Genomic DNA, 25,730 nt, shown 5'->3' on the forward strand with positions numbered 1-25,730 from the left:
GCATTTGCGATTTTGTAGTGTAGGTAGCAGCCATCAAATACAGTTTGAATTAGTGACAACAAAGACATTCTTAGAAACGTCCAGGCAAATGTTATTTTTAATCAGTTCCAAATGTGGTATGGTGCCATGCCGGTGCCCATAGCTGTTCGCCTGATTTGCTTGTAGGCAACACCTTGAAGCCTATGGGCACTGTCCTAGGCCAACCTATTCATGGGCCATCTAGAGGAATTCTTCCTAAACACCCAGAATTCTAAACCCCTCACCTGGTTCAGATTTATTGAGGACATTTTTGCGATCTGGATCAAGGGTGAGCACCCATCCACATTCCTCCAGAACCTCAACAGCTTCTCCTCCATTTGCTTCACCTGGTCATACTCAACCCAACAAGCCATCTTCCTAGATGTTTACCTCCACTTCAGAGATGGCTACAACAGTACCTCTGTGCATATCAAACCTACTGACCACCAACAATACCTCCACTTTGACAACTGCCACCTGATCCATACCAAGAAGTCCCTTCCATACAACCTAGCCACCTGTGCTCGTTGCGTTTGCAGTGACAAGTGGTCCCTCTCGAAATATACCGAGTGTCTAACTGAAGCCTTCACAGACCGTAATTATCCTACCAACGTTGTACAAAAACAAATCTCCCGTGCCTTATCTTTCCTGTCTTCCACCACCTCCCCAAGTCTCACCATCTGGCCACAGAGTAACTCAGTACCACCCAGGGCTGGAGCAACCGTGTTTCGACTACCTCTGGGTTTTGTCTACGTCTGTTGTACCCTGAAATGAGAAATGTCCTACCCACTATCCTTTCCACCCCTCCCACAGTGGTATTCTGCCTTCCACCAAACCTACACAATATACTCATCCATCACTATACAACCTCCGCTCCCAAACCCTTACCTCATGGCTCATATCCCTGTAATAGACCTAGATGCAAGACATGTCCCCTACTCCAGTCTGGTAACAAACGGGTAACGAAAAGGTTACAGGAACATAGGACATACTGCAGGGAGAGATCCGAACTGCACAGTTCAGAAAAGCTAGTGTTGGTGGGAAGGATCAATATGGTGCAATCTGTGAAGCAGTCATGAAATGACATTTTCTGTAGTTTTCTATTGCATTAATATGTGCAATAAAAGTCACAAGCTAGCCATGTTCTGCCTTAGCGTCATTGCCAAAATGCATCACTGTCAAACTGAACACCTGTGGAGAGTGTGACAAATAGCTGACTAACATGATGTCACTGTCTGAGCTTAGATCCAAAACTATCACCTCCACCCTTATTTTCAGAACAAGATGGCAGTGAAAAGTTTTGTGACGTCTCTTGTAATGACAATAAATTTGCAGTCTTTAGATTGTGTGCTGATAAATTTCACCTGAACCAAAATTTATTCAGAAAAGCATCTGAGAGATTATTGCATTCCCTTTGTAATTTATATCTCTTCTTTCCCTGCTGGCTTTTGTTGTAGTGTTCTTTAAAACCTCAGTTTGCCTCCACTTTTCTCCTGCTGTCTCAACCTTCTTTTGAGATTGAGGAGAGTGCAGTCTGAAACTATCCACATCTTCTGTGTTTCTGTAGTACTTTAATGTCATACAATGTTGAATGAAATAAGAGACGCTAAGACAATGACCATCAAATGGTCTCATATGCAGCATGCAATATAATATAGTAGATGGGGCGTGTGTTGTGCAAGACAATAAAAAGGCTGCTCTGGTATTGTTTGAAATCACTGCAATGTTTGTGTATGGCACCAAGCACTTATTTATGAAGCCAGTCTCATTTGTTTATTTGACCTTGGATTATTTTTTTGGGATATGACTTTTTGGAGACTACTTTGGTTATGATTTGGCTCTCAATTCACTTTTTGAGTATTTCATTAGGAAATACTGCCTGGTTTGGTATTCTGTTCTCTGTAGCACCATAACTTTCTGCAACTCCGTTGCCTCTTAAATGCTTACAAATATGTGCAAGTCCATTGCCAGCACATAATTTCACACTTTCTGTAGAGTAAGAATGGAATTGCAGCTGATATTTACTCTGACAAGTGAACTTTTATCCAATCTTTAACGTGTCTCGTGGTTAGTGTCTCGTTTTTACAAAAATAAATTTGTTTTGAAACATGATTTTCTTACGTGTTATGTGGTTATAGATTCATTGCACTTTTTATCTGTAATATGAGAGTAAGAAAAAAAGTAAGAAAAAAATTAAAAGTCTTAAGATCTGCTTAAGAACAGTGTATTTCTTAACAAATGGTTTGGGTATAGGTCTCATAGTCTCTGGAAACTAGGCATAAGTGAGGATGGCAGAGAAATGGGGGGATATATTGTTCAGAAAGTGAGTTAACCATAAGCCAACTCAGGTTTTTACATTGACTTTATCATCCACTTATACTTGATTTAATTCATAACTGAAAGGAATTGTGATTATAGTGTCATAATGAAATTTTCAGGCGCTGGAAGCTTTGCGATCATCTCTGAAACCTGAATCAAAAGTGCTGGCTACTCTGGAATCTGAAGTAGAGAGCTTACAGGGAGAGAAACGGCAGCTGGAGGCCCATCTGTCACGAACAGAGGCATGGAGTGAGCACCTTGGCAGGTGGCGGGCTGTTGTTCAGTCTGCAGAGGTATGACCAGTATTTACTATTTATGTATTCAGTGTTTGTGGTTTATAATTTCAGGTTTCAAACATTTAAGATGTTTATCAAACAAAAATTTGTTTGAACAAAATTCGTAGTGATAGTCTTGGAGGAACAAGGTAGAAATTCAAAGCTATATTAGGTCCTTTGTGTCTCCATTCCATGCGATCCATTGCTTCCTTCTTAATGACAGTGTATGTGCTGCTGTCCATCACATGGATCTGAACTCTCTTCCTCTGTCACCCCCTCATTCCTTCCACATCTCCTTCTAAAACTTTTTTTATAAGCTCCTCCTTTATTCTTAATATATGTCCAGTCCAGCTTTGTTTCCTTCTTTTTATTACATGTACTAATTGTCTTTGCTCTTTCACACTTCTCAGTAACTCTCCATTTATCATTCTACCCATCCAACTTATTCTTTCCATCCTTTGCCATGTCCACATTTCAAAAGCCTCCAGCTTTGCTCTATCTTGCTTGCTCTGTGTTCACATTTCAGCACCATACAAGACACTCTGTACAAAACATTATAATAACCTTTTCTGTACATTTTTGTCCACATTGCTGCAAGAAAATTCTCCTTTTGTTATGAAATGAGTCTTTCGCCATTGCTATTCTGATTTTAATTCCCATGTTGCTCTTCCAGTCCGTTTCTTTCCTGCTTCCGAGATATTTAAAGCTTTGCACATGTTCTAATACTTCTCCATTCAGCATTATCTTTACCTTTTTATTTCCTCCCAGTGCCATTACTTTTGTTTTCTTTGAATTTATTTTCATTCCATAAATCCTTCCTTTAGCTTCAGTGGTATCCATTATATCCTGAAATTCTTTATACCTGTTGGTAAAACTAAATTGTTATTCAGCCAGACACCCTTCCATTACCTTTTCCTGTCTCTTACTAATGATTCTTAACATAATTTTCATTGCATGTGAGATGAAGCTAATTATCCTGTGCTCACTGCATTTCTTGGTTCCCTGTTTCTTTGGTATTGGCATCATTACTGTTGTCAGAAAGTTCTCTGGCCATTCACCCCTCTCTTATAGCTTGTTACGTAACCTTGATATTTCTCTTAAACCTTGTTGGTTCAAAAATTTTAGTATTTTTTCTGGTATTTTATCTGTACCTACTGCCTTCCTGTTTTTCATTGCAGTCATTATATTCTTCACTTCTGTTATGATTGTTGGTCCTTTCTCATCATCATTTACACTGAACGCAGATTCAGGTTCCAGATTTTTTGGTTTGTGATCGGCATCATATAGTTCTTTTAATAGTCTTGCCATTTGTATGGGATGTCATCATGATCTTTGTACACTACATTTTCGTTTTTACTGGGAATTTGTATAGTAGCATCTCCTGGTTTGTTTTGATCCCATGTTGTAGGCTTCATTCTGTCATACAGTGAATCCTATCTTCCCTTCCTTTTCAGTACTTCAGTTCAGTCACACTCCTCTTTTAGTCGTTTTTCCTAGCTTGTTCTGTATCTCTACAAAGTTCATCATTCAGGCTTCATTGCTTTTTTTGTGCATCTTAGTTGTTTTTATTTTTTTAATTTTCTTCTATCCTCTATTTTTGAAATCATTTCCTGTGGAATCCATGGCTTTTTTGCACTTCTCCTGTTCACATATCCTATTCTTTTCTGCCCTGCTTCTATGATTCCTTCTTTCAAAATATTTCAATACTATTTGATATTGTCAGGGGTTTCTTTGTCTTGTAATGCATTACGTAAGTTCAATCGATAACATATCCGTAATGCTTTCTCTCCCAGATCTTATCTTCTGTAGGTCCCACTTTTTCACCATGGCAGTCTTCTTCAGTTCTTTCATTTTTATTTCTATATCTGCCATAAGCAAATTGTGGTTGGTATTAATGTCTGCACTGCATAATGTGTGCACTTCATTGATTTCATTTTTGTACCTTTCTTCCACCAGCATAAAATCAGTATGGTTTTTATATTTATTCCCATGTGATTCCCAGTTGTAGAGCCTCCTCCTATGGTTTTTGAACCATGCATTTGTCATCATTACCAGTTGCCTTTACCTACAGAAGTCAATAGGCCGTTCATTTCTGTTGTTCCTCCTGCCAAGACCATAACTGCCTACTATGAATCCCTCCTTCCCTCCTCCCACAATGGCATTCCAATTGCTCACTACTAATCTGCAGCATCCTTGATTCTCATCCATTCCTTTCTATATAGTGTTGAATGTTCCCTCTATGTTTCGGCCATCATGTTCTGAAGTTGAGACACACACACACCTGTAACCTTATCACTTGTGTAGTGTACATTTTTTACACAATTAGCCAGTTCCTTGGTAATGTAACAAACCAGAATTATTTTTAAGACGCCCTCTTCCATGTGAACAATACAAGAAATTTGGAGAGTTTAATGTTCCCCTCTTGCGGATTAAAACTGTTTTCCCGTACTTCATGGTGTATGCCCGGGAAATTCCATCACATATTAAATGGGGGAAACTTCCACAACAAACATTTGGTACTGATAAAAATAAACTTACAGGACATCTTTACGCATGAACACTATTATTCATGAAAATAGTTGGTAAGTGACAATATTCTGAAGAAGATGGCCTAGTGGTGAGACATTGGACTCTAATTTGAGAGGTAAAAATTCAAATCCCTATTCAGCCATCCAGTTTTAGGGTTTTTATGGTTACCTCAAGTTGCTTAAGGTAAATGCTAGGACAGTTCTTTTGAAAAGGACATGGCCAGTTTCCTTCCATTGTGGATCTAATGATCTTGGCCTTCATGAGACATTAAACTGTAATCTTCAGTCCTGCCATAACTGATGATAGCACTAACTTTGGCGAACAGTGTGGAAAATTTGTGCTGGTAGTTGTGAAACACAGATTAATGCAGGTATTTAAGGTTATGGATAATGTGTGTGAGTTATATTAAGTTTGAAAATACTGTAAATTATCACATTATGCAGTTTGGTCTTTGGGCTTGACATGTCACATTTTTCTTAAGAGAATGATTTCGATTTTTACCTGATGAAACCATAAAATTCTGAGTACAACATTTAGTCATCATATGGGATTCCATGAACCTACTTCATGTTGCAGTGGAATGATTTAGAAGCAATAAGTATGCACACTCACGCACAAGTGTACACTCTGATGACAAAAGGCACCTACTATAAAAGGTAGTCATAAAGTTTGTCACCTTAAAAAAATAAAGCTTTGTAATTTTTTTGGTTTTTATTTATTTATTTTAGAGTGGTCCTGGACACATTGAGACCCCACACCACAGTACAATAGCACCCTGCTAGAGGAGCATAAACAAAATGGCACAGCCCATTAATGAAGTGAAATATTGTACAGCAGTTGTGTTTAAGCAGCGGTGGAAATGTTGCCTCTAAAGAAATCATCTGGGTTGCCTTGACACAGGTGCATCATTTTCTGTGCTGCAGAAAGTAAATTTTTGTATTATATTACAATTTATCAGTGGGCTGCACCATTTTGTTTGTGGCTTATCTAGCAGTGTGCTGCAGCACTCTGGTGTGGGGATTTCAAGGTTTACCAGGACTGCAGACATTTACTTGCAAACAAAATTAGTTATGAAACTTCATTTGTCTGCAGTAATAATTAAAACTTTAGAACAACTACTTGTAGCAGTTGAAACATCAATATTTACAGGACACTGAGACTCAGCCACACAGCCAGAATAATTCTACTGAAAATAGATATAAATGTATTTAGTATCAGCGTTTGCAGAAGAGTTTTCACTCACTAGCTGCTGAAACAGAAACATCTAATAAAGGGGTGGTGGACACACATTTAACAATTGATTGCATTTCTAATGTTTATTTTTTTATATTTGTGTTTATATTTAAATCATTTATTGGCTGAAGATAGGGACTAGTAAAATGGAGTTGAACAAGGTGACAATTATTGAACTGTATGAAATAAAATCGTCATAACTTCTGAATGGTTTGTGTTCGAACATTCAAACTGCACAGTTGACCATGCGGCATGATGGGAATTAGTATGCACATGTGCGTGCGCCTTTTTGTTGTCGACCATTTGCATGTTAATATGTCAGGCTTGGCGCATTTGAGGGACTGAGAATCTGCATTTCATGATCAAGAAGTCTCATCATCCTCAACAGGTGGCTGTATGTTGTGTAATGTCCAGTCACGGAATAATCGGTGCATTATTCCTTGATGGTATGGTTACTGCCAAATGGTATGTGAAGGTTTTGGAAGATGATTTCATCCTCATTATCCAAAGTGACCCTGATTGTGAGAAGGAGTGGTTCATGCAAGATAGAGCTTGACCCCATCGAAGCAGGAGTGTGTTTGATGTCCAGGAGAAGTACTTTGGAGACCGCAGTTTGGCTCTGAGGTACCCAGAGGCCACTGGCATGGGCCACTATATTTTCCAGATCTGAACACATGCGACTCATTTTGTGGGGCTATATTAAAGAGAAGATGTACAGCAGTAACCCCAAAACCATTGCTGATCTGAAAATGACAATTTAGGAGGTCATCAGTAGCATCGATGATCGATGTTCCGACATTTCAGCAGCTCATGCAGAATTTTGCTATTCGTCTTTGCCACATCGTTGCTAAGGATGGTAGGCATATCGAACATGTCATCACCTAAATCCGAATATCTGTAGTGATGTTTACATGTTGGATAATTTCTGTATGTGCTGTAGTTTGTAACTAATGTACATTTTTTTTTTCATATACGAGGGTCACTCCAAAAAAAAATTACACACTATTTTAGTAAAAATACAGTTTTCATTCTGGATGTGTGAAAGTTTTATAGTGTGTAAAACTTGTTTTCAAACTTATTTTAACATGTTCCTGTGAATGGCACTGTCACAGCTTGTCTTCAAGATGGCTGCTACACTTGACGTTCATCAGAAGCAACGTGCTGTCAAGAGGTTGAAAAAGGTGTATGGAGATGCTGCTGTCGATCGCAGTACAGTTAGTCAGTTGGCAAGCAGGTTACGTGATGAAAGCGGGCAAGGTAATATTGAGGATTATCCTCGCAGCGGCAGGCCTCGTACTGCACACACTCCAGACAATGTGCAGAGAGTTAACGAATTGGTGACTGCTGACAGACGCATCATACTGAACTAATTGTCATGCTACGTTAGGATAGGGGAAGGAAGTGTTTGCAGAATACTGAAGGTGTTGACGTTAAGAAAGGTTTCTGTCAGGTGGGTTCCCAGGATGTTGACAGTGGCTCACAAAGAAACAAGAAAAACGGTATGCAGCGAACTTTTGAGACAGTACAAGGTTGGTGGAGATGAATTTCTTGGAAGAATTGTGACAGTTGATGAAACATGCCTCCATCGTTTTTCACCGGAGGTGCAGAGACAATCAGTGGAGTGGCATCATGCAAATTCACCCAAGGAAAACAAATTGAAAACCACACCTTCTGCTGGAAAAGTTATGGCTACAGTGTTTTTCAATTCCGAAGGACTCTTGCTTGTGGACATCATACCAAGTGGAACCACCATAAATTCTGATGAATATGTGATGACACTGAAGAAACTTCAAGCTGGACTGAGTCGTGTTCGACCACATCGGCAAAAGCAGGATGTTTTGCTGTTGCACAACAGTGCACGGCCACATGTCAGTCAAAAAACCATGGAAGCGATCACAAAACTCGGATAGACAGCACTGAAACACCTGCCTTACAGTCCTGACTTGGCTCCATGTGACTATCATCTCTTTGGGAAACTGAAAGACTCTCTTCGTGGAACAAGGTTAGAAGATGATGACTCCCTTGTGCACGATGCCAAACAGTGGCTCCAACAGGTTGGTCCAGAATTTTACCGTGCGAGTAAACAGGCACTCGTTCCAAGATGGTGTAAGGCAGTTGAGAGGGATGGAAATTATGTGGAGAAATGAAAATATTGTTCCTAAAGGATGTATCTGCACACTGTAAAATTTTCAAACATGTAGAATAAAAGATGGATTTAAAAAAGAAAAATAGTGTGCATTTCTTTTGGAGACCCTAGTAGTTCAATAATTGTCACCCTGTATGTGCTTCAGTGTTAAAGAAAATAAAAAGTAACTCAAAATTCTGGTTCAGAGGGTCGAAAAGTACAGAAATGGTGCAGCAAAGAAGTAACAGCAAAGATTCAGTTTCCAACTTCAAGAAGTGACAGCTTTGTCAACAGTAGAAACATTTTGTGCCCATAAAATAGTTCTAAAGGTCATGGAAGAAGAATGTCGTATGTATGATAATATGAGAATAGGGGTGGAAGTATTGAATCATGCCAAGACTAGCAATGATTAACCACTTTGTGGGGTTTTGCAAAAGATGATTCCTGGTTATTGATATGGTCTTGAGTTCAAAGTAAAGATTCTCATTTTTCGTATGATTTTGAAGCTAATGTGGAGTATTGTGTCAGTAAGTAGGACCCGTATAAGCAGTTTCGCAATTTGAGCTCCGTAACATAATTTTCAACAATTTCGTGTCAGATTGGTTGGTTTGGGGGGGGGGGGGGGGCGTTTACACCAGACTGCTTGGTCACTAATATTACTTTCATCCATTGGTAGGAACATGTGTTGTCAATTCATTTAATTGCTGCTAGGGCTTTTCGTTTATGAACAATCAAGTAACAAAAGGGATACCAGATATACTGTAATTATAATGTTTGAAACCTGTAACCACTCCGTTTATTGTACTGTCAGCTTACTACACTATTGACTAACATAACAACATCTGATTATCTTGTATTTATTGTAACTGTAATTCATAAAACTATTTATTTGGACTGCTCTATTATGTATTGAAATTCTGTTTGAAACAGGAAACATGGTAGGAATATTTGGAATAATACACTCCTGGAAATGGAAAAAAGAACACATTGACACCGGTGTGTCAGACCCATCATACTTGCTCCGGACACTGCGAGAGGGCTGTACAAGCATTGATCACACGCACGGCACAGCGGACACACCAGGAACCGCGGTGTTGGCCGTCGAATGGCGCTAGCTGCGCAGCATTTGTGCACCGCCGCCGTCAGTGTCAGCCAGTTTGCCGTGGCATATGGAGCTCCATCGCAGTCTTTAACACTGGTAGCATGCCGCGACAGCGTCAACGTGAACCGTATGTGCAGTTGACGGACTTTGGGCGAGGGCGTATAGTGGGCATGCGGGAGGCCGGGTGGACGTACCGCCGAATTGCTCAACACGTGGGGCGTGAGGTCTCCACAGTACATCGATGTTGTCGCCAGTGGTCGGCGGAAGGTGCACGTGTCCGTCGACCTGGGACCGGACCGCAGCGACGCACGGATGCACGCCAAGACCGTAGGATCCTACGCAGTGCCGTAGGGGACCGCACCGCCACTTCCCAGCAAATTAGGGACACTGTTGCTCCTGGGGTATCGGCGAGGACCATTCGCAACCGTCTCCATGAAGCTGGGCTACGGTCCCGCACACCGTTAGGCCGTCCTCTGCTCACGCCCCAACATCGTGCAGCCCGCCTCCAGTAGTGTCGCGACAGGCATGAATGGAGGGAGGAATGGAGACGTGTCGTCTTCAGCGATGAGAGTCGCTTCTGCCTTGGTGCCAATGATGGTCGTATGCGTGTTTGGCGCCGTGCAGGTGAGCGCCACAATCAGGACTGCATACGACCGAGGCACACAGGGCCAACACCCGGCATCATGGTGTGGGGAGCGATCTCCTACACTGGCCGTACACCACTGGTGATCGTCGAGGGGACACTGAATAGTGCACGGTACATCCAAACCGTCATCGAACCCATCGTTCTACCATTCCTAGACCGGCAAGGGAACTTGCTGTTCCAACAGGACAATGCACGTCCGCATGTATCCCGTGCCACCCAACGTGCTCTAGAAGGCGTAAGTCAACTACCCTGGCCAGCAAGATCTCCGGATCTGTCCCCCATTGAGCATGTTTGGGACTGGATGAAGCGTCGTCTCACGCGGTCTGCACGTCCAGCACGAACGCTGGTCCAACTGAGGCGCCAGGTGGAAATGGCATGGCAAGCCGTTCCACAGGACTACATCCAGCATCTCTACGATCGTCTCCATGGGAGAATAGCAGCCTGCATTGCTGCGAAAGGTGGATATACACTGTACTAGTGCCGACATTGTGTATGCTCTGTTGCCTGTGTCTATGTGCCTGTGGTTCTGTCAGTGTGATCATGTGATGTATCTGACCCCAGGAATGTGTCAATAAAGTTTCCCCTTCCTGGGACAATGAATTCACGGTGTTCTTATTTCAATTTCCAGGAGTGTAGTTTCAGCCTCACTAAAAAAAATGTGTTTAGCATTGTTTATTCGTATTATTTCATGTATTTTTCCATGAAACTTGGTGTATATGACCCGGGACAACCGGGAAATCCGGGAACAACCCAGGCATTTTTTCATCCGGGAGAAAACTGGGAAAAGCCTAGGAATTTTTCGGAATCCCGGGAATTTTTCATTGTTTTAGCTTTCAGTTAAATTTTTGTAATTTTGACTGGTAAGAAATGATTCTCTAGCAGAGAATGTTACTGTATCTTGCTACTGGAGAATGATACTGCAGCAATAAAATATAACCAAGAGGGGGAAAAAAATAAAACTTAAGTGGCAAAGGAAATGTGCCATTTACAACAACGAAACACCGTGCATGCACAAGCATCTGCAAACAGCAAAAATAACTCAAAGGCCTTAGGGCAGAGACTAATATGTCGTAACAATAAACTAGCTCTATCGGCAGTAGCAACAAACAGCCAGATGCTAACGATAAAAAATTTTCTCGCATGCCCTAGCTGCCAGATTGGCGCATGCGCAGAGTTGTCGGAGTTGTACTAGGGAGGGGGTTAGTCTCTACCTGACTCCTGTTTACGTTAAGTTTTGTTTACAGCTCCGACGTCAAATGAAAACAAAATGGATATCTGCGGCTGGGAGCTATCAAGCGAATTATAATACATTCATATAATTACGGAGGGCAAAATATATTGTTAGTCTAAGTTTTCTGATTTTATTTCCAAGTTATTAGCAGTCGAGCATCAATCGCCTTGCAGAACAATGAAGTTATTTTTGTCAGTTTGCTAAAGAAATTTGGCTTTATTAATCTTTCCGCTAAGGCAATCAATTTATTTGAAAGTGTTTCGTTCCACAGTATTGGGTAGTTCCAACTGTTCGCTGAATTTCAAGTGCACATTTTCATCCTCTGCCATGTATGCCATTATGCCATAATAAAGAACCAAATATGAGATAGTACAGTACTGGTGCTCCAAGAAAATTTACATCCCACAAACCACACCGAAAATCTTAATATCAGATAGGACCTACTTCATTGTGAATCTGGAAAAAACAATGAGCACTTCAAGTCAAATTATGCATTTTAGTATGGTTTACTAAATTCCGATGATTTTGGAGTATCCTCTGATGTCCTGTTTCCTTTATGGCATAAGGTAAGCTCTCGTAGTGCTTTATACATACGAACAGGAAGGCTTCCTACACCACTGCAGCTGCGCACGTGCAATAATGCCTGTTTTCTGGCACTCTCTGGAAACTGCTAATTTGAACCTTGAGATAGTATTGCAAATGGTGGTTCGAAAAACTTTACTTTCAAAGTAAATTTCTTTTTACGCAGGATGAATTATGTTACGTGTGAGAAAGTGGGATGAATTTCTTAACAGAGCGTTTAAAAATGAACACTTTGAGGACTAGCCACGTATAAGAATTTCGAGCCCAGAAGACCAGACATTTATGTCATTATTTTAAATTTACTGGCACATTTGTGTGAGGTATCGTAAAGTATAACGCATGCAAAAAAAGATCAATATTACACGTTAAAGCTTAGCTTCTCTTGTAGCTTATTAATCTTTGAGACCAATATCATGTGAAAGCTTAGATTTTATTGTAGCTATACTATGTATATTAATGTAAACCATTAACTTTTCCTCTTTGTGTGTTTGCACTACGCATCAGTGATCTTGTTATTGGCTGACTATAACGCGTGTCCTATGCTCTGAATATCTGCTGTCATCGTCTAGCGAGACCATGTGGCATGAGATATGACTGGCTTACAAAAGGACATCTCAATCCTGATTTTAACTCTCCGGAAACCAATGTGCCGTGTTCAGGGCAATTCGAATTTATACTTTTGTAATACGAAAATATACAGTGTATATGTTGCTGCACATCAAAGGTCTTTCCAAAACTTCTTTTTTTTTCATCGAAAGTCTTTCCAAAACTTCTCTCCTCCCTCCCCCCCCCCCCCCTTCCTCCCTCCCAGGAATTCTATGCCAGTGTATAAAACATTAACCATTCAAAGGATTGATAAGTTTTACAGTTCCAAAGGAAAAATCTGCTGTCACTTAGTGTGGAAAAAGTATATTTTTTAAACAGGAAAAATCCGGGAATAATCCGGGGAATTTTTTTCCTTGTTCACGTATACACCCTGATGAAAGCGAGAGACCTGTAATTGTCTTTGTATCTTATCCTGTGTGTTTTAGTTGTAACCACTGAATGATAACATTTTTTGTAATTATTGACAACTTTTTAAATTGTAAGTAGCAAATTTACTATATGCAACAATACATCAATTGTTAGGAAGAGTATATAAGTCCTGCAAGAAGTCGTGGGAGGAGGAGGGGGAGGGGGGGAGAATCTAGTATGATGTAAGATCTTGAGTGGCACTGTGTGATGCAATAAATTATATACCTGAAACAATCACTGACTTTTCATGTCATTTGAGAACCGTGGTGTCCTCTGACCAGTCCTCACCTATGAAACTTACAGTAGTCATCTGCAGCGAAGTATCAAAATGAAAATAAGTTCTGGTCAATGTATATTCTTTCGAACAAACTGAGTCACACCCACCCAACCTTAAGAACATTTATTTCATCTACTATTGACAAGATGTTTACTTGGAATTATTTTCTTTTGACAACATTTATCCCCAGCAATCTGGTTAGATCACACTAACTGTAAGAGTATTGTAAGGAGATTTTACAACAGTATCTTGCTCATACCTAATGTATCACCCTGATCATTGCCACACGCGCTGTACTTTTCTCCTTTCATTGCGCAAGACATTACCTATACTTATTCAGCAGTAGTACCAGTAGCTTCGCCTCCGTCTCCCCTTTCCCAAACTTTACTCTCCTGATATTCTCTTTCAAAAGAATGAAATTAAAGTTGCCAAGTGCAAGATTTAGATGGCTATGTGTAATCAACAGATTGAGATTAACATAAAAGATTCTTCTACAGTGCTATGAAGTTATTGTGGAATATGGTAACTATTATATTGTCTTAAATGGATTATGTTTAAAATGAATGCATATTATTACGCATTTTTATTACTGTTTTAGTTAGGAAACTTTAGGACTCCACTTTGAAGATCAATAAGTGTGTTGGACTTCTTTATGATGTCAGCAATTAATACTTTCTATTCATTTTTGTTTGTACAAATATGTAAAAAATGTTAAGATTGAGCTTGTTTTAGAATTTTATACAGGGTGGTCAGAAACAGTCTGAAAAGCTTGTACGGGTGTTACAGGGGAGGTTGTGCTGAGGAATAACTTGTAAGAAAAAAAAATTGATATATTGCATCATTCCCGAGTTATTTAGCGTTGAAATTAGCCAATGAGGTCATTAAGTGCACAAATTCAAGCACTTGCATGTGCTAAATTGCCATAATAGACAGACATCTGTGGGCCTGTGAGCTACCACTTGTTCAGATGGATATTGTGCCTTTTTCAGAAACAGCGCAACATATTGAATTTTTTTTCCTAACATTTATTTATTTCTCAATCCAACCTGCCCAGCAACACTCTTACAAGCTTTTCAGACTGCTTCTGATCATCCTGTGTTTTTACCTCTATGTAATATAGCTGGTACTGAAAGTCACATATTACACAAACATTCTCAACAAAATGTGACTTTATTTTTCTTTTCTAAGCTTTCAGAAGACCGTGAATGCCCACAGTTTGTGCTGGTGGTTCATGTTATGGAAGATGAGAGTGACTGTGATGCAGTATCAACAGGCTGGGTAGTCCTGCGAAAACTTAATGATTTCCAGGATCTCCACAAAAAACTATGGTACATAATTTTTAAGCATTTGCATCATTGTGACTCTGTAGGAGAATTAGTAATTTAAATGAGAAACAGATGTGTGGTAATTTTGTTATCAGGCTTCCACTAGAATAACTGACTTCATTTCTCTGGAGGATGTGATTCTTTGTTGTTAATTAAGTTGTAATTTCAGACGAAGTTCTTAGAAACACTTTGAAATATGGAGAACTAAAATACTGTGTAGTGTAAGGAAATCAAATAAGAAAAGGAGGCAATAAAAAAACTTTGAAACAACAATATGTAGAAAGAGGTGTGAAATGCAATTGTAGCTATTACAGTTATCTGGTTATCGTGAAACAACACAGATACCAAATTCTATTTTAAATTTGTTTTAGGTGCTAATCAGAACAGACCAGATTACTCTAATTGACGACAGATTTACGAGCAGTTGCAGAACATTAGAAGGCTTGCCAATTAATTGTTATGTGAAAATTATCTCTCTGATTTGTGTGAAACATTCTGCTGAATCAGATCTGAGTAAAATCATAAAGACTCACAGGCTATTTTAATATGTTGTTAAAGAAGTTTATTAGCAATCAGCAAATGGTGTTGGCCCTAAGTTGTGTGTTACTTCAATAATGTTTGATGAAACTGAAATCTTGTCCCATGCTTCTACATGCTGGGATTCTGTTTTTAAAGAAGAGTAGAAATTAGAGTGTGTGAGAACAACTTCAAACAGGGCAATGGATATAATCCTAGTGGTGCATGGAAGTGAGCTCTCAGTGCAGAGAAGCCACAGAGAAATGTGCTGAATTGCTTACAGTTTTAGAAGAGGTGTGGTGCCATCAGTGCAGAGATGGACACAACATCTGGTAGCACAACATAATGATGATGTATGCAGACCAGTCATAAGCTAATGATTTTTTTCTTTTTCTGGAACCACAGTGATGTACAATTTTTGAAGAAATATTTTCACCATTTGACTATATATGCGGTGTTTATTTCACTATCTAGAGTTCAGCCTTAGACCATTTTCAAGTGTTCCAAAGCCAAAAATCGTCCCAACTTGTGTGAAACACTAAAACACACATCTTTTTATATAAACCAGTTGTCCCATAAGTAAATGTGATACATAAAAAGTCTGTGAACCAGTGTGTCTAATGAATGTAGTGAAGCTGTGATGTAAATTTGATGTCCAAAACATAGGTGTAAGCCTCACTTCACTCTATCCAAACATTAGGTAATACGAGTGTAAGTGAAACAATTGTCAAAGACCGTACAGGGACATCACAGTCTGCTCCATGTAATGTGTGAGAAGTATCACAGATTACTTGGGGCAGATTCTGGTGTGTCTATAATGATCTTTGCTGATCATTTCACTTGTGATCATGTTATCTGATGTTTAGAATCAGTGAAGAGAAGCTTACACCAGTATTTTGGACATCTAATTTACATCACAGCTTAACTACATTCACCAGACATGCAAGTTTACAGCCTTTTATGTATTTGAGTTATGAGACAACTGGTTTATAAAACACGATATGTATTTTTTGGGGATGACTTGTGTTTCACAGAAAACAGACGATTTTTGATGCTGTACAACTTGTAAATGGCATAAGGCTGAAATCCCCATAGTGAAATAAACATGTTCTATACAGTCAGATGGTGGAAATATCCTTCCAGTCACAAGCTGTCTATGTCCTTTAAATGGTCACCGAAACAGCATCCATGACAGTCCGTTGTTCCTGTTGAAGGCAGTGAAGGATTTTGTCAAAAGCTCAAGATTTATTCAGATTAGATGCAGCAAGAAAATCAAGATTGTTTTATGCAAAGATGTCATCAAGAGAAACTTCAGTTTGAGTCTCATACCTCTTTTGATATATCTGCTCGATAATCATCATTAATAGCTAATGAAAGAGTAATAAAGTTAACTGCTGTTTCTTGTTGACCTGCAGTATGTAATAACTGAAATACTAAAATTCATAATTGATACTACTTTGTGATAAGAATGCTCTCTAAAAGATATATTTTCTAAATTTTTCTGAGATTTAAAAAAAATTAGAGCTACAAGTGTTTCTGTTTATCTTTTACAGCCAGCTCAGTTCAGATGTTAAGCAACTTGAACTTCCTTCCCAATCTTTGACGTTTCTCAGGTTTGGAAAAACATCAGTGAAGAATGCTCTTGAGAAAGCAAGACAACAGATACAGAAATATTTGAAGGTAAGTGTGAAGTTTCCATAGAAACTTTAGTATAGAAAGATATAACAGTTAGCAGTTACATATTACTGCCATTGTTTTATTGACCGCAACTTTACATTTTATGACAGCATAAATAATTTCTGTTGCACTGTTCTACTCATCCTCACCTTGTCGTTGTCATCCTCCTCCTCCAACTTTTATTTATCCAGCTGGAGGCAATATATATTGTATGGATGTTGTACAAATGTACATGTAATTTTATGGGAAACCATTTCAAGGAAATGGTACAAACAAAAATACGCATGAAAATGTACAAACAAAATACTACAAGGTCATAAAATAGGTAGTACTGTATATACATGTATGCTTATGGCATTATAAATGCATAATGTTTCCTGTAAGGCATTACTTATGTCCTCCATAAGCAGCAAGTCCGTATGTACATTACAATAAATCAGTAAAGGTTTTATATCACACAACAGCTGTCCATTAGATATGTAAATATAACAAGAAGTCTATGGGCAAAAGACAGTATTTTCAGTTTTAAGGAATATAAACATCACCAGAGAATGTTTATTGGCCTACATAGTCATACAATGAGTAAAAACATAGAGCAGAAGTTTTTAAAATTCTGCTTTAAATTTGTTTTCGTCTTCTAACTTTATGATGTTGACTGGCAGTCTGTTGTAAAGTTTTGTACCAGTATGGCTTGAATGACTTTATGTGTTTGTTCTTTTTTGGTTGCTAAATATGGAGTGCTGAGCTGTGTCAGGTATTGTACTTAAGGAAGTTGGCATTTGTCCAAAAAATCTGCAAGGTGGGACCTAACACCAGATCAGGATTTACGTATTGATTTACTTTTCCAAATTTTGTATAATTGGTGTTATTTGCATTTAATGTCAACCTGTTTGTATTGAACAAAGAATGGGCTTTCTTTAGGGCTTGATCAGTAGTTGTTTGCAGCAGATGCTTTGGTGCACTTGTTATCGCACTAGTATCATCTGCGAACAGTATGGCCTTGGCTGCACTGTCTGCGGTGTGAATGTCATTTATGTAGACAAGAAACAATATGGGACCTAGAACACTGCTTTGTGGTACTTCTGTTTCCACTTTTTTTTAAAAAATCTGATACTAAATTTATTTTGTCTTTGGAATAAATTGACGTAAGTCCTACAATCTGTGTTTTGTTGTGTAGGTATGAGCCAAATCACGTTTTCCCTTTCCCATGGGTACCTAATACTTCTAATTTTCTAAATAATGCAGTGATTGATAGTATCAAATGCTTGGAGAGATGTAAATTTACTGATATGATGCTGTTGTCTTTTCCTAGATTTTTGATTATTTGTTCCATGTAGCATGTGACTGCTGTTTTTGTATTTTTGCTTGTCTGGAAGATATGCTGATTTCTGTTTAGCGTCTTACAGTTATTTAGATATTTGTTGATTCTCTGCTTCATTAATTTTTCTAATGTTTTTGGAGAATCCTGAAAGGAGTGATAATGGCTTATCTTTTAGGATTTTCAAACACTCCTTCACAAAATGATAAGTTGGCCATGTATGCCAACAGCCTTGCGATATCTGGAGCTGTGATTGCTATGATACAGACCAGTATCTCAACAACTCCTGCCGACATTTTAGGCTTTAAGCTTTTTAACACTTCCATGTTCATTTGTTGTTGGCTCTACCCCCATTCTACAAGAAGCTTTTGAAAATTCAGGTTTTCTTTGTTTATAAATTTTGAGCTTAATGAAGGAGCCGCATTTATGAAATAATTGTTGATATAATTTAGCAAATCGTGCTTTTTAATACTGACATTTTCTACATTTTTGAGGATGATATCCGGGTCTTCACATCTCTTCCCTCTTCAGTCTTCACAGTACCCCATATAGCTTTTGATTTATTTTCAGGCTGTCTTATTAACCTCTCATTGCTCATAAATGTTGCCTTACCAGTTACTTTACAATACACTCTCTTGTAATTTCTCATATATTCTAGGAACAGTGTGTTCATGCATGTCTTCATTTTAGAAATTAATATGTTTAGAGTTCCACAAGAGGTTTTGATGCTAGCTGTAATAACCTGGCTTTGTATTGCCATGTGACCTGATTCTTGACAGCTTCTGCTGACAATGAAATGTAACTATATTATGATAAAGATAGTTGCTACTGACTAACTTGTATCTCATCCTACAAAGCCGCCCCCCCCCCCCCCCCCCCCCCCCCCCCGACTCCTCATACTCACTAGTCCAGTTTGCACTTACTATTCACCTAATCTAGTCACTTCTGCCACCCTCTTCTTCACACTTATCCATCCACAGACCTGCAACCCACATTACAGTCTTTTTATTTATTTTTTCTTCAATTTCATTCTGTCTTCAAGCCAATTCAGTTGGTTTTCACCTTTCACTATTGGCCTGCTCCCTCAGATTTCATTGTGTTTCCCCTTACTTAATCTGTTTTATCCTTTTTGTTATTTTTCCCATCTGTTTTGGTGTATTTTTCTGAATTTTTTTCGGATGTATTTCTACATTATTTACATATTTTTACACATTTTTGTCCTCCGCCATGGATCCTTGCTCCCTCCGTCTGGGTCAATATAGAAAAGTTTCCTTATCCCTAACCAGAACCCATCTTACATACTGTTCCTATGTTACTGCTTGGCTCATGGAATCCCCCCAAATGGCCTTACCATGAGATTCCACCAATCCTTAACCCTTACCAACATAGTCCTGCAAAACCATATCAATCAGGCCCAAACCTCCTTCCAGTATTGCCTCTCCGTCAATAAAATTCTCTTGCTATGCTATTCCCGATTCCTGGATCCCACATCACACATTGAAACTCTTGCCCCACAGGAATTAGAGCAACAAGCATAATGCCATCTCAAAAAAAAACTCTCCACCCCACCTTGGTCTAAGACTGTCCACCACCTCTACAACAACCTCCAAACCTCCCCCACATCCCCTCATAGCTGACAGACCCTGCCTTGGAGACCTGTTACATTTACCCCACCCTCAAAAACTCACTCCCACCACCACACAGAATTCAGAACCTAAACAGGTTCAAAACACAATGATGAATCTTTCTTCCAAAAGCCTTAGCCCTGCAGAAGTATCTGTTCTTTCCAAAGGCCTCACCTTTTGCCCCACTCCCAAATTCAGTCATGCCGTACTTGTTAAAGACCTTCTCCCGATCCCTACAGTGGAAACGCTTTTTCGCCACCAATTCTACCAATTGGACTCAACCAAAGACTGATGTTCCACCCTGCCTGACTCAGTTCGCTCCTCTGTGCAACTGTAATCCACCCCCATTGCCCCCAATACTCCCAAATCGTCTCCTGTTAACTTTCTAGAATTTCTTAACCTTGAACCTAGCCTCACAATCATTCCCCAAATCCCTCAAAATGCAAACTAACCTTACATCCACAGAAAGAACCACATCCACACCTAAAAACTGATCCTGACCTTATAATCCTACTTTCTGACAAAGGTTCCACCACTGTTGTTTTGAACCGTAAGGATTACCTGGCAGAGTAACTCCACCAGCTGTCAGATTCATCAACCTACAAACCATGTCCCAATGACACCATTCCAAAAATTCAGCAGCATCTCCAGAGTCTTCTCAGATCCAAAGGCTGATCCCAGAACTTCTCCCCAGAGTCCATCTCTCTCCTCGTCCCTACCACTTCCTGCACTCCTACCTTTTACATGCTTCCTAAAGTCCAACAACCCAGGAAACCCCATTGCAGCCAGTTACTGTGCACCCCCCCCCCCCCCCCCCCCCCAAGGGAATCTCTGCTCTTGTAGACCAACATCTTCAGCTTATTACCCACAACCTACCCTGCTGTATAAAAGATACCAACCATTTCCTCCTCCGACTGTACACAGTTCCTGTTCCTTTGTCACATGATGCCCTGCTCTTCACTATTGATGCCACCTACTTTCATGCTAACATCCCTAATGCCAATAGCCTTACTGCTATTGAGCACTACCTTCCCCAACACCTGACTGATTCCAAACATAAAATCTCCTTCCTAGTTGCCATGATCAACTATGTCCTCCCCCATAATTACTTCTCCTTTTTAAGGGAATACCAACAAACAAATCCAAGTTATGGCTATGGGCACCCGCATAGCACTATCCTATGCTAACCTTTTCATGGGCCATCTACAGGAATCCTTCCTAAACACTCAGAATCCCAAACCCCTCACCTGGTTCAGATTCATTGATGACATCTTCGTGATCTGGATCAAGGGGAGGACATCCTATCCACATTCCTCCAGAACTTCAACACCTTCTCCCCCATTTGCTTCACCTGGTCCTCCTCAACCCAGCAAGCCAACTTTCTCGATGTTGACCTCCACTTCAAATGTGGCTACATTAGTACCTCTGTCCGTATCAAACATACCAACCACCAGCAGTACCCCCATTTAGACAGTTGCCACCCATTCCATACCAAGAAGTCCCTTCTATACAGCCTACCCATCCATGATTGTCACATCTGTAGTGATGAAATATACCGAGATTCTCACTGAAGCCTTCACAGGCTGTTATTACCCCCCCCCCCCTCCCCCCAGCCTAGTACAAAAACAGAGCTCTTGTGCCTTATCTCTCCTGTCATCCACCACCTCCCAAAGTCCCCAGATGAGCATTCCCCTCATCAGTCAGTACCACCCAGGACTGGAGCAACTGAATCATGTTCTCCACCAAGGTTTCGACTACCTCTCGTTATGCTCTGAAATGAGAAATGTCCTACTCACTATCTCCCACCCCTCCTACAATGGTATTCCTCTGCCCACTGAACCTACACATTATCCTCCCTACAAAACCCCTGCTCCCAACCCCTTGCCCCATGGCTCATGTCCCTGTAATAGACCTACATGCAGGACTTGTCCCATACATCCTCCAACCACCACCTACTCCAGTCCAGTCAACTATTCCATCACAGGCAGGGCTACCTATGAACCAGTCATGTGATCTACAAATTAAGCTGCAACTACTGTGCTGCATTCTACACAGACAAGACAATCCACTAGCTGACTGTCCACGTGAATGGCCACTGACAAACAATGGCCAAGGAACAACTGGATCAACCCATTATTGAGCACGGCAGCTAATACAATGTTCTCATTCCAAAGTCAGCTTTACAGCCTGTGCCATTTGGATCCTTCCCACCAGTACCAGCTTTTCTGAATTGCTTGGGTTGGAACTCTCCCTGCAATATATCCTATGTTCCTGTAACTCTCCTGGCCTCAACCTTCGTTAGTCATTCTCCTTACCCATCCAGTCTCTTCCCTGTTCCCATTCCAACATTACACGGCCCTCTAGCCCACTGATGCACCCATAGTCATTTTACTTCTCTCCTAGCCCCCCCGCCCTTGCCCTCTGTCTAACCTAATGACTGAGCAGCACTTTACCATCCAGCAACCCTACCCTTATATCCCTCCCCCTCTCCACCCCAGCCTCCACCTTATCCCCGCATTCGGGTGATTCTCTCCTCATGCACTGCTGCTCTCAGTCTGGCCTCAGCATTGAGAGGCTCACTTTCTAACAGTCTTTTTGCTGTGTGTATCTGCAACTCAGCATCTTCACTTTATATTTCTGTAGAAAAATTTGGTTTATATACATGAAGTATGCTTTTTTCCTTTCAGTGGTATTGGAGGAATTTTAAAGACGAGTGATTTGGTCCGATAATCCCAAATCAGTATTTGGTACTTCTACTTCTGTAGACCCCACATTTGAAAACATATTATCTATTAGACTGTTTAATGTAGTTTGGTAGATAAAGAAAGGGGAAAAAAATGTACCCATGAAATGGCGGCAGGAGGACACTCATATAAGGGTATAGAAATTTGCAAGCTTACCCAACCAGCGTAGTTCAAAAGCAGATACCCTGGGCCATCACCTCCAATCCTGGGTCTTGAATCTGTAATCAGGTAATTTGACATGCCTATGAGTTCCTAAAAATCAAACCCTGAAATGAGTTCCATTCTGCCAGACATTCCGCCCACCACACCTAGAATGGTTTCTCGTCACCCTCTGCGACATCCCTGTCAGACCGTATGCTCTGTCTACACACATTTCTCTGCCCTGTGGCTCATACCCCTGTGAGCATCCCTACTGTAAGACTTGCCCTGTGCACCCTCCTACCACAACCTATACCGTCTCTGTAACTGGCAGAGCATATACTATCAAAGGGAGAGCCACCTGTGAAATGACCAATGTCGTGTACCTGCTGTTGTGTCAACACTGTTCGGGTTTTTACATTGGCATGACTACCATCAAGTTATGAGTTAGAATGGACATAGGCAGAGGGTGTGTACTGGTAGCACACAATATCCTGATGCAGAGCATGTTCTACAACAAGGCAGTTAAAATCCCAGTACCTGTTTCACCACATGTGTCAACTGGATTCTTCCCCAAACACCATTTTATCAGAACTCCACTTATGGGAAATGGCATTACAGCATGTTTTTGGTTCTCACCACCCATCTGGCCTTAATATGTTAATTTCTTCAGTCCATCAGTCTCTGTATTTCTTTCACCACCTCCATTTAGTTTATCTTTTACTTTCTGACCTGTCTTCCCCCCCCCCCCCCCCCCTCCCCCCACCCCACTCACACCCCCTCCACTTCTGCCATATACAAAGCACTTAGCTTTCCACTCTTATTAACTCATGCATGATGTTTTGTCAGTAATCTCTATATTGCATTTTGCCCTATCTTCCACTATTAACACATTCCACACTGCTGTGTATGCACCTCGACTGTGCAGGTGCACTGGCAATTTTCAAGCCACAAGCCACTTTATAATGAACATGTGTACAATAACTAATGGCCTCAAAGGCCCATTTGTAGCATCAGAAACTCCATATTTTATAGATTAGGAAAAATGTAAGCTTATATATATGCTTACATCGGCAGAGGTGTACAAGTATTCCCAAAAACTGAGAAACCTTCACCTGGAAAAAATGTTTACATTTCCTAACATTGTTTCTGGTGTTTATAATAAGAAGAATTTGGTTCACAGGAGGTTTTTTATTTAATATTTTATGTTATAAAATGATTATATATATATTATACATAATTCTCTTTTAAGTGGTAATCCTGAAAGCACTGAGGTACACAGTCCTACATTGCAGTCTTTGCACTGCCATCTGCTTTCTTTTCTTATCCGTTTGGCAGTCTCTTTTCTTCCCTTTGTCAGACCAAACTTTGCAATGATGCATAGTATTTACTTCATTGGCACTGGGAGGTACTTTTTCTGGAAAGTGATGACCAAAATTTCTGCCCAGGCTAGTGCTTGGTGTTGGTTCTAAAGTTTGAAAGTCTCCTCCTGTTGCTACCAGTTTCAACTAACTTTTTTTATGAAGTCCACAGGAGAGATTTTTTGTTTACTGAAGTCTTTGTACAAAATTAAACTGTTCATGATAGACATTACAAAAACATGATAGAAAAGTTTTTTCCACCACTTCATTATTTTTTGTGTGTATGGGTAGTTACTGTATAGCTGATCCACATGATCTACACTAGTCTTGTTCATATTGTAGACAACTACAACGTCTGGGTTCATTACTATTGTAATATCACCTTTTGACATACTGGAATGTCTTTAGCAGTAGCCTGATGTTATGTGGATAGATAGTATACATAACGCTTATTTTTTCCACTTCAGCACTAGAATGGGCCCATTCCTCAAAAATATCATTTCATTTTGCTTCAGTTTCTTTGCTCTGAAGCTTAATGGTAAGCTGTTTTTCATTGCAGTTCCAACAGCTAATGTATTTTTCTTCCACATCATCTTCAGTGGATGTCACTGGTGTAATATCTGTCCGTCTAAATACAGTGACCTTTACCCTGATGTAGAGAACAAGATCTGTCTACTATGCTGGAATATGGTTGTCAGTCCTCCCTGCTGATCCTGTGTAAATATTGCAGTTCAGGACATAGCCTGTTGCAGCGTCAAAGAGTGCACAAAGATTTGTGCAATATTTATTGGGTTTATTTTTCATGTAAACCCTAAAGCCAACACGTCCACAAAATGGACAAGTAGCTTCATCTATAGACAGATTTTCTTACGGCATGTATTTGAATCTACATTTGTTGACAAAGTCGAACACGGGTCTAATTTTATGAAGAGGATGGTTGTTTTCCTCTCCTTTTCTGAAGTACGTTGAGTTGTCAGTGGCATGCAGCATGAACGTAGTACTGGAAAACCTATCACGGTGTGTATCCTTTACAAATTCTCTGTATACATTAGCAACAAAATTGAGAAAAAAATAAAAACTATTACCTGATTCATCACTTGAAACACTTTCTCACTCGTAATTACTGTCGTCGTCACTGACGTCAATATCAGAGTTATTTTCTCCAAATAAAATGTACAGAACTTCACTTTGCCAGAGGCCTCTAGCTGTAATTTTCACTCAAAACACTCGTACACAATCGCAAATTTACAGTTGCATGCCAAGTGAAATTGTCGTCAAAGGACCAATCACTATTGACAGATATTCTACTTGTGCAACTGATACACAGAACCCATCAACTGCTGCTGCATGTAGTGGACAAAATATGAACTACTGCAGTTATCTTGCAGCTGCCAGCCATGTGTAGCATGGTGATAAACACCTTTCAGCATCCACAGAAGCAGTGCCCGTACGTGATACACAGTACCAAAACATACAAGCCGTATGGCGTACAGGCATAGCGGTGAATGTATTAAGCTCTCAAGTTTTCAAATCTCATCTGGTGCAGTCCCCAGCAACCAGTCTTTCCTTCTCATCTCATTAAGTAAGTCTCCCCTAAACTGAGGTTCTGGGCGACTTATCCAAACACTCCCCATTTCCTAAACCTCACCAGTCCTTTTCCTTACCCCCCCCCCCC

The 25,730-nt window shown here is 40.1% G+C and overlaps 1 protein-coding gene across 1 annotated transcript in view; it reads left to right on the forward strand.

Annotated features, from left to right (window-relative positions):
* The window catches only part of LOC124606844 (sorting nexin-25), a 171,784-nt gene that overhangs the window by 89,607 nt on the left and 56,447 nt on the right, over positions 1-25,730 (forward strand). The window contains exons 12-14 of the mRNA XM_047138920.1: positions 2,457-2,630; positions 14,540-14,679; positions 16,746-16,872. Coding sequence (XP_046994876.1) covers positions 2,457-2,630; positions 14,540-14,679; positions 16,746-16,872 — 441 coding nt within the window. The remainder of the gene's footprint in view (positions 1-2,456; positions 2,631-14,539; positions 14,680-16,745; positions 16,873-25,730) is intronic.

Source organism: Schistocerca americana, chromosome 3 (assembly GCF_021461395.2).
Source record: "Schistocerca americana isolate TAMUIC-IGC-003095 chromosome 3, iqSchAmer2.1, whole genome shotgun sequence".
Lineage (NCBI taxonomy): Eukaryota > Metazoa > Arthropoda > Insecta > Orthoptera > Acrididae > Schistocerca > Schistocerca americana.